Source organism: Tupaia chinensis, unplaced genomic scaffold (genome assembly GCF_000334495.1).
Source record: "Tupaia chinensis unplaced genomic scaffold, TupChi_1.0 Scaffold000238_1, whole genome shotgun sequence".
NCBI lineage: Eukaryota > Metazoa > Chordata > Mammalia > Scandentia > Tupaiidae > Tupaia > Tupaia belangeri.
The window spans coordinates 973,306-982,082 of NW_006159716.1; the positions used below are offsets into that span (position 1 = coordinate 973,306).

Genomic DNA, 8,777 nt, shown 5'->3' on the forward strand with positions numbered 1-8,777 from the left:
GCGGCGTGGCCATCCCCCTGGGGGGAGATTTCTTGCTTTCTGTCTCTGTCTCTCTCTGTCTTTCTGGTGAGTGCACATGCCCTATAGCAAAACCCTTCCAAGAAAAAGAAAAAGAAAAAAAGAATATAGTTCTCAAGCCAGCAGCCAGGTGGCGACACATCAGTCCACATCACTTCTCAAAACACTCCAACAGTTTGACCTTACTCAGAGTAAAGGCAAGGTCCTTACTGACGCCGTGAGTTGCATGTGACCTGCTCCCTTGTGCCCCGGCTCCATCATCCTCAGACTTCCACTTCTACATCGCTTCCCCTCAGTCACCTACTGCAGCCACACTGGCCCTCCCCATCCATTGGGCTCACCAGAAGGGTTCCGGTTCGAGGTCTTGGCACTTGCTATTCTCTCTGCTTAAGATGCTTTCCCCTACTCACTGCATGACCTCCCTCACCTTCAAATCTCTGCTCAAATCTCACCTTTTCAATGAGGCCATTTTTGAGCAGCCTATCTAAAATTGCACCTTTTCCCATATTCCCTAGTCCACTTTCCTGCTTTATTTTTTTTTTTTTACCAACTTTATACCGTATTACTTTTTAAAAATATGCTGTCATCGCTGTACATCTTTACAGCACATAAAATAGTTTCTCTCAGCATGAATACAACGTGTATCAGTCAAGTCACAGATATGACTATATATGATACTATACATAGATATGATGTCTATTATCATCAACAGATACCTTTTCATTTTGGGGTCTGTTAAATGTGCCTCTTCTTTTCCTTTTCCCTGATCTCCTCTCTCCCGCCCCCTTCCCTGCTTTATTTTTATCCTTCTGACCTTAGCAATTACCACTCTGACATCCTGAATCATCTACTTACTTATTTGTGAATTGTCTGAGCCTCTCCCAGCTAACACGTAAGCTCTGAGGCAGCAGAAAGTTTTACTGTTGTGTTCTGTGATGTATCGCCAGTGCTCAGAAGGGTTCCTGGACACAGTAGGGGCTTACTATATATTCACTGAATGAATAAAGGCAAGTTGCTAGGACAGGCAACCCCAAAGCTCCAGTCAGAACACTGGTCCTCCACCCACCCTGGACCACTTGGCGCCGCTTCTGCCCTCTCACCTGGGCCTCGCTCAGCCCCAGCTCGATGTTTTCCATGGAGCGGCGCAGCTGCCGGGCCTTCTCGTGCACCAGCCCTTCCTCATGGCCTCCCTGCTGCAGACACTCGATGGTGTGGGACAGGCTCTGCAGCACGGCCTGGTGCTCACTGTGCAGGGCCTCCAGGCCCTGGGTCACCAGCCGAGTGCTCCCCAGGATCTCCTCTTGGCTGAGCCGGTGCCCTGCAGGCTCATCCCGCTGCCCCAGTACGAGGCCCGACATCCTGGCCAGAAGACCGCACCAGGGCTAGGGAGGAACAAGAGTGCTCAGCTGGGTAAAGAGGGGACAGGCTCCATACCTTGTTAGAGAATGGTGGGAATCCATGTAAAGGGACAAGAATAGGGTTACCCTTTGGCTTAGTTGGAGAGAACGACCTGCAGGCAGAGAATGTACAACACAAAACACAAAAACTAAGGTTGCAGACAGACAGAGAAAGAAGAATAAAGAAGAAACAAAGATGCTTAGAATTAGGGAGGACGTGGGGGGACAGCAGGTGGTGTGGTGGTTAAGGTACACCGGACTCCCACATGGCTGATTGCCGTTCAAGTCCCAGGCCTGCTGGCTTGAAAATCACTATGGGCATGTGTGCATGCCCAAAATCCCAAGAGGAGAATGGAGGAGAAGGGATAGCAGCATGGCCATCCCTTCTGGGGGTGAATTCTCACTTTCCCTCTCACTGTCTCTGTCGAACATCCGCACCCTATGACAAAACAAAACAACAACAAAATTGGATTTTGGTACAAAACAGAAAAGGAGTCGGAGAGCAAGCTGAGGTTAGTAAAAGGAATCTGGAGATGAGCACAGCATTACAGGGATCACCGAGGCCATCTGGGAGAAGTGCGAAGGAAACAAGGTGAACGTTGACAGTAGTAGCAAAAGCACACAAGGTTTTTGAAAAAAGGGAAGAACTAGGGAAGAGGGGACAGAATAAACAGGAGGTCTGCTCGCTCTTGGTAGGCCCCGGCTGAGAGGGCCCCAGAAGGCTCAAGGTCTTCAGGCTGCGTCCCCCCTGAGCTATGCCCAGCATCTCCAAATCTGATCTGCCTTGCCTCTTTTCTCACTAACCTCCAACCACACTTCCCACTCCCCAGGGCTCAGGCTGTTCTCCCACTTCCTCCAGGTGCATCTCTGAGTCTTCTTACCTGTGTATAGAGCAGGCCCTTGGCAGGCGGCACTTGGGCCCCAGCCCGGAAGAAACTCTGCTCAGCAGCCAGAGATTTGGAAGGATCTGCCCTGCCCAAAGTCCAGAAGTCCAGTTCCCTCTGCACTTCACAGCCACCCAGAGGGCCTGGCAGACAGCCCCACCCCGGGCAAACACCCTGCCCCCTTCCTCTTTGCCTACAGGTCTTCCAAGACGACCAGTGTCCCTCCTCCTTCCCCAAGCCAGCCTCCCACCCCAGGCCTGGGAGCTACTCTCTACCAGGAAGGGAGTGAGACTTCGAGACCTGCGGCAAGGGGCGTGTCTGGGAAAGGGTGAAGGGGAAGACCCGGTCACTCCCAGCCCAGGCCTTCCATGGCTTTGTCTGTCATGATCGCCTACTAACAGGCTCTGAGAGGAATCACCTTAGGGTGCCTCCCAAATGCCTGATGATGCAGGGAAGAACGGGAGGTCGGCTGATCGGCTGCGGGGTTGCAGGGAGACCCAGCGCTGGGGATGCGGTTGAGGAGGGTCTCAGGCTGTCGACCTGTCCTGAGGCCGAGAGCGAAGCTACTGAGCTGGGCGGGGGCGGAGGGGGCGGTGCGGCGGACGCCGGAGGTCCGCGTCGGTAGCGCAGACCCGACGCCCGGGAAATCCCGAGGTCACTGAGTCAGTGGGTAGCGCAGGGGGCGGGGCAGGCGGTCTGTCTGTCTGTCTGAGTGGACGCCCAGGGGCGGGGAAGAATCGCGGGGGGCGGGGTTTTTTGAGAATGTCTGGCGTTTCGTGATCATGGGTTCGCGAGGGTTTGTTCATCTGTCCCGGGGTGCAGGAACGAAAGCTGGCGCGGATCTCAATCCTTAGCCCGAGAGGTAACCTCGAAGACTCACCCGTAGTCGGTCGGTCTGGCTAACGCCTTTGCTTGCACTGCCCCTTTAAATTCATCATGGCTGCCGCTTGAGGCAATTGTTTTGACGGCTCTGAAGGGCGGGGCCTGCTCCCTAGTCACGCGACCTCATAGGTGTCTGGGGATTGGCTCTGACTAAGCTGAGAGAGGAAAGCAGGTGTGTCTCCAGCTGGGGGTCCAGGCGTTGCCCGCCTCTCTGACGTTATCAGGGACGGACGGCGCCTGGAGCGCTTAACGTCATCCGAGAGCGCCAGGCGGTCTGTCTGAAGGTAAAGGAGGCGTGCTGAGCCCGGAGGAGCTTGGCCTCCCGGATGGCTCTGTGGGCGCTGACCCGGGCTCTGGGCTCTCTGAGCCTGGCGCCTCCTGCCGCCGCTGTCCCAGCCCAGAATCTACTCCCCGCCGCCCAGGTAATATGTCCTACCCGGGAAGGAGTTTCCATTCAAGTTGGAAAGCAGTCAGTCAAGGATGAATAGCGAGGGACTCGAGTCTACTCAGGAGTCATGCAAACCCCGTGACCTTGAGTCAATTTCGGCCTCAGCTTTCTACTCTATAAGTGTGGCTATCTCACAGGACGAGAGTTGTCAAACGAGATGGTGAAAGTGCTTTGCAGATCACCACTTATTCAGGTTTCCGTAATAACTTTTATTGGATGCCTATGGTAACTAGGGTTAAGAAATAGATGTTTCAAATGATCGAACACCTTTCAACCACTCTATGGAGTTGTTATTTCCGATCTTACAAGTGAGAAAACTGATAAGCATTCTAAGGTCACACGCCAACAATTGGAGCTAGACAGTCCAACTTCAGAGCCAGTGTACTTAGTCATTATGATATGATACCTACCAAGATGAGTTTTTGCTGAGATTAGAGAATGCAGGGTGAGATACCAAAAATAGGGGCCTCGGGTAAAGATATCCTATGGCCCCTAGTGGAAATGAATGAATCACAGAAAAAAGAAGTTATAAATCTTGGTCTTCTGGCCCTCTCAGGCTGATTATGATGGACTTTGGTACATGCATATTTAAAATTCAAAACAAAACCAACCTATTATGTGAAATACTGGGAATATAGCAAGAAAAATTACAGAAGTGACTCCTCCCCGCCATTCATATGTGTCAACTCCCGGTAACATAACGTGGATGGCAAAAGGCATCAGTGCCAATAATGGTACATGGATGTGTGAAAACTGCCAGCCTTGGAGAAGGGAGTTGCTTAGGAAAGGAAAAGATTTCTGGAGAAGGAGAGTTTTTGAGCCAGATTTGGAAGGAGATGACCAAAGGGAGAACATTCCATTAAGGAGATACTGTGGAGGTGCAAAATTGGTTGAGGAGAGGTAATCAGCACACACCTGGATAAACATTGTGCACTAGTATCTGTGTAGGCTATGAAGGGTGGAGTTTTTGGACTGCTGTTCTGGGGCATGTCCAAGAAACAGTGGGCTAAAAGCTAAATTGGTCTGTGCCTTCTCCATTGGTTCTCCTTCAATTAGCTTTCAAGTGAAAAAAAATTTGGTTTGTTCCTAGGTGATGAGCAATGCCCTCTTCCAACTGCCCTCTGCCTTGACATTGCTCCCCTGCCGCCCCATTCTTACTTCTGTGGCCCTTAGTGCCAAGTTTGTGTCCTGGAAGAGTCGTACCAAGTACACCATTATCCCAGTGAAGATGAGGAAGTCCGGAGGTCGAGATCACACAGGTAGGAACAAGGGCAAGGGACTTTGAGCAGCAAACAGGAAAAACATGCTAGGACCCTAGGCCCATATATTGATGCACTTATACCTTGTAAGGTAGAGCAGAGGAATGTAATTTAAAAGCATCTGTTGCATTCCTTCTGCCTGTAGTATATGTATAGGAGCCAGAGAGTAGTATACAAAGCAACCGACAACTGGCCTGTGCTAAAGACAGTCAGGATAACTGAAGAAAACTGAGGACCGGCCTTATAGCCTAGTGGTTAAGGGAGCAGGATCCCACATGGCTAACTGCTATTCAGATTCTGCCCTGGTGGCTTGAAAAACATGCCAGGTGGGACCAGCAGTTAGCGTAATGGCTATGTCGCTGGACTCCCATGTAATTGACCGTGGATCGAGTCCCAGACGTGGTAGCTTAAACTCATGCCAGGCACGTGTGCATGTGTGCCCAAGAACCCGAGAGGAGAATGGAGGAGAAGGGATTGTGGCGTGGCCATCCCCCCTGGGGGGTGATTTCTCACTTTCTGTCTGTCTCTTACTGTCTTTCTGGTGAGCACATGCACCCTACAGCAAAAACTTCTCCAAAAAAAAGGAAAAACATGTCAGGCACATGTGTGTGCTTGTCCCAAATCCCAACAGGATGGAGAAATGAAGAAGGGACTGCAGTGTGACCATGCCTCATTGAGAGGGGGGGAATTTTATCCCTTCCTCTCCCTTTCTCTCTCTCTGTTTCTCTCTGGTGGGTACCTGTACCCTCTGGCAATTTTAAAGAAAAGAAAAAGAAAAGTGGCAATATATAGAAGTTCCATGACATTTTTCTTCACTTTTCAAAAACTTAATAATGGTGGGACCAGCCTATGGTGTAATGATTGCATTGCTGGACTCCCACATAGTTGACTGTGGTTTGAGTCCCAGACCCTGTCTGTGGCTTAAAACACACACCAGGCACATGTGTGTGTGTGTGTATTTGTGTGTGTGTGTGCGTGCCCAAGATCCCAGGAGAAGAATGGAGGAGAAGAGGTTACGCTGTGGCCATTCCCACTGGGGGAGGGAGGTGATTTCTTGCTTTCTGTCTATGTCTCCCTCTCTCTGGTGAGTACACGTGCCCTATAGCAAAAATCTCTCTATAAAAAAACTTAATAATGAGATTATTTGAATATAATTTTCATAATTCTCAGTACATTTCCTGAATTCGATAGTTTGGAGAGATTATAATTGGAAGTTTTGTATGGTTTCATTAATCATACAATTATGTTTTTTGTTTCTTTAGAATTATCTAATTTTATTCATATATTTATTTATTTATTTATTGAGAGGTTTTTTTTATGTAGCTTTTGCTTATTTATTTAATCAGAGAGGGACAGAGTGAGGAGAAGAAGAAGAGAAGGAAAGGGAAAGTGAGAAAGCAAACCATCAGGTCCAGGACTTGAACCATGATCAGCCATGTGGGAGTCCAGTGTCCTTAACCCACCACTCTACCTGCTGGCCCCGCAATTATGGTTTTTTTGTTTGCTTTTTTAAGAGAGACTTTTGCTATAGGACATATGTGCTTGCAAGAGACACACAGAGATAAAGACAGAGAAAGTGAAAAATCACCTCCCATTGGGGATGGTCATGTGGCAATCCCTTCTCCATTCTCCTCTTGGGATTCTGGACATGTACACAAGTGTACCAGGCATGAGTTTCAAGCCACCGGATCTGGGCCTTGAATCTCAGTTGGCTATGTGGGAATCTAGCACTGTACACCATCTGCAGGCCCCCATAATTATGTTTTTATGAGACGGGTATTGCCTACCCCTTCCATCCTCCAGTGTGCTATGCAAACTTTTATAATTTTCTGCATATGTGATAATGTTGGGAAGCACTGCTCTATGGCCCAGAACAGGCCTGTTCCCAGTACTCAGAGCTGAACAGGTCTGACCTGGATCACAGCCCCAAACCATCCTGAACACAGGCCGCATCCGAGTGCATGGTATTGGCGGGGGCCACAAGCAGCGATATCGCATGATTGACTTCCTACGTTTCCGGCCGGAGCAGGAGACCAAGCCAGGACCCTTTGAGGAGAAGGTTGTCAGAGTCCGCTATGATCCCTGTAGGCAAGTTGGGGATGTGGGAGGATGATGGTATGTTCTGATTGACTGCTGTGTAGCTTCTCAGAAAATCTAGAGCTGTCTAGATGGTCTGCTCACCTGTCTCTCACCTGAACAGGTCAGCAGACATTGCTCTGGTTGCTGGAGGCAGCCGGAAACGCTGGATCATTGCCACAGAAAACATGCAGGCTGGAGATACAATCTTGAACTCTGACCATATAGGCCGAATGGCAGGTAAGAGATGGCCACCAGATGCGTGGATTGGAGGTTCCAAAGATTCTAGTGCTAATGAGATTCTGTCTTTCAGTTGCTGCTCGAGAAGGGGATGCACATCCTCTTGGGGCATTGCCTGTGGGGACTCTCATCAACAACGTGGAAAGCGAACCAGGCCGGGGTGCCCAGTATATCCGAGCTGCAGGTATGAGGAAAGGAGTTCCTGGGTTCTAGGATTTGGAAGGTCAGGGAGTACCTGTGGTCATAGTTGTCAGAATCCATGGGCTCACATCTGGTCCACTAGCAGAGAAAGGGGAAAACAAGGCCCACGAGAATAGAGACATGCTTATGTTTGACTGAAAACATTGCTCGTTCTTCGCTGTATCCTTCTCTGCACCTGAATGGTAGCATGTGAGTGATGGTCCCTAAGTAATCACCCCCCCCCCCAGCCTCTTCCTCCTCTGTGGACGGTGGCAAAGCTGCTTCTCCCTTCCCCAGGGACATGTGGTGTGCTGCTGCGGAAGGTGAATGGGACAGCCATCATCCAGCTGCCCTCCAAGAGGCAGATGCAGGTGTGTGGGTACAGGTGGGAGGAGTCTGTAAAGGAAGACTCTGGATTGTACCTCCTGGCTGGGATAGCTCCCAGATGTTTTATGATACTGACAGCTGCCTTTTCTGCCACATGACTAGGCATGCCTTGTCAGGATGGCACTAGGAGCGAATGAGGAACAATGCCTGTCATTTTTCAGCTACCCTGTTGCTACTCTGGACCTGCACTTAGGTTCAGTCTTGCTGAGTACTGGAAGGCTGGTACCGGCAGTCCACTCAGGCTCCTTCCCTACGCTGCCCACTCTCTCATCTGCTTTCTCAGGTGCTGGAAACGTGCACGGCAACGGTAGGCCGAGTGTCCAACGTTGACCACAACAAACGCGTGATTGGCAAGGCTGGTCGCAACCGCTGGCTGGGCAAGAGGCCCAACAGTGGGCTATGGCACCGCAAGGGGGGCTGGGCTGGCCGGAAGATTCGACCACTGCCCCCCATGAAGAGTTACGTGAAGTTGCCCTCCGCTGCTGCCCAAAGCTGATACCTGTGGATTCTAATAAAATGCCCCCCCCCGCACCCCGTTTTATCTGTTACTGTGTTTTGGGAGGCGGTGGGTGGTGGTACAGACCTGCTGTGGGGACAAGCAGCAAACAAGTTGAGGGGATGAGAACTTAAAGGACAGTATGGGGCCAGCCCACCCAGTTCCTTTATATGTAATGGAGAAGACTGGGAATACAGGGCCTGCGGGGTCTTAGCCAGGTCTGACTTTAGGAAACGGGAAAGGCACTTCCGGTGCAGGAGGGAGGATAAAAAGGAAGAGGAAAGGGCGGCGCAGAGGAGGAGGTGCCGCTCGCCGAGGTGGCACCCTTGGCTCCGCCCCGGCGCTCTCCCTGGGCCCCAAGCTTTCCGCTGGGTCCGGCGGAAATGAGCGGCGGCCCGTGGCGGGCGGCAGAGCCCCCAGAGCTGGGCGCACGGCCGCTGGCTGGGGCCAGGCTCTGCCCGCCCCCGCGGGCGCTGACTTGCCCGCGCCATCGGGGGCACGGGCCCCGGG

General features: G+C 51.2%; 2 protein-coding genes across 4 annotated transcripts in view; one reads left to right on the forward strand and one right to left on the reverse strand.

Moving 5' to 3' along the window:
- KLC4 (kinesin light chain 4) overlaps positions 1-2,947 on the reverse strand; it is a 17,828-nt gene extending 14,881 nt beyond the window's left edge. The window contains 2 exon segments of the mRNA XM_027771898.1: positions 1,119-1,400; positions 2,718-2,947. Coding sequence (XP_027627699.1) covers positions 1,119-1,376 — 258 coding nt within the window. The 5' untranslated portion in view covers positions 1,377-1,400; positions 2,718-2,947.
- Positions 2,948-3,054: 107 nt separating this feature from the next.
- Positions 3,055-8,302, forward strand: MRPL2 (mitochondrial ribosomal protein L2). Of its 3 annotated transcripts, none has more exons than XM_014587840.2 (7): positions 3,055-3,161; positions 4,720-4,888; positions 6,835-6,976; positions 7,089-7,204; positions 7,278-7,388; positions 7,682-7,755; positions 8,055-8,302. In XM_014587840.2, the coding sequence occupies exons 2-7, from the start codon at positions 4,723-4,725 to the stop codon at positions 8,265-8,267; spliced, it is 822 nt and encodes a 273-aa protein (XP_014443326.1). In that variant the 5' UTR covers positions 3,055-3,161; positions 4,720-4,722; the 3' UTR covers positions 8,268-8,302. The 3 variants fall into 3 exon arrangements, with proteins under 3 accessions (XP_014443326.1, XP_014443327.1, XP_006148600.1); XM_014587841.2 differs by lacking the exon at positions 3,055-3,161 and adding an exon at positions 3,197-3,603 and having other exon boundaries at positions 7,633-7,755; positions 8,055-8,228; XM_006148538.3 differs by lacking the exon at positions 3,055-3,161 and adding an exon at positions 3,201-3,603.
- Positions 8,303-8,777: the final 475 nt, after the last annotated feature.

Bases quoted from the DNA above. Each gene is read 5' to 3' on its own strand.
- MRPL2 (XM_006148538.3), top strand. From the start codon at position 3,508: ATGGCTCTGTGGGCGCTGACCCGGGCTCTGGGCTCTCTGAGCCTGGCG. The intron at 3,604-4,719 runs GTAATATGTCCT...GTTTGTTCCTAG, and splicing joins ATCTACTCCCCGCCGCCCAG to GTGATGAGCAATGCCCTCTT. The intron at 4,889-6,834 runs GTAGGAACAAGG...TCCTGAACACAG, and splicing joins CGGAGGTCGAGATCACACAG to GCCGCATCCGAGTGCATGGT.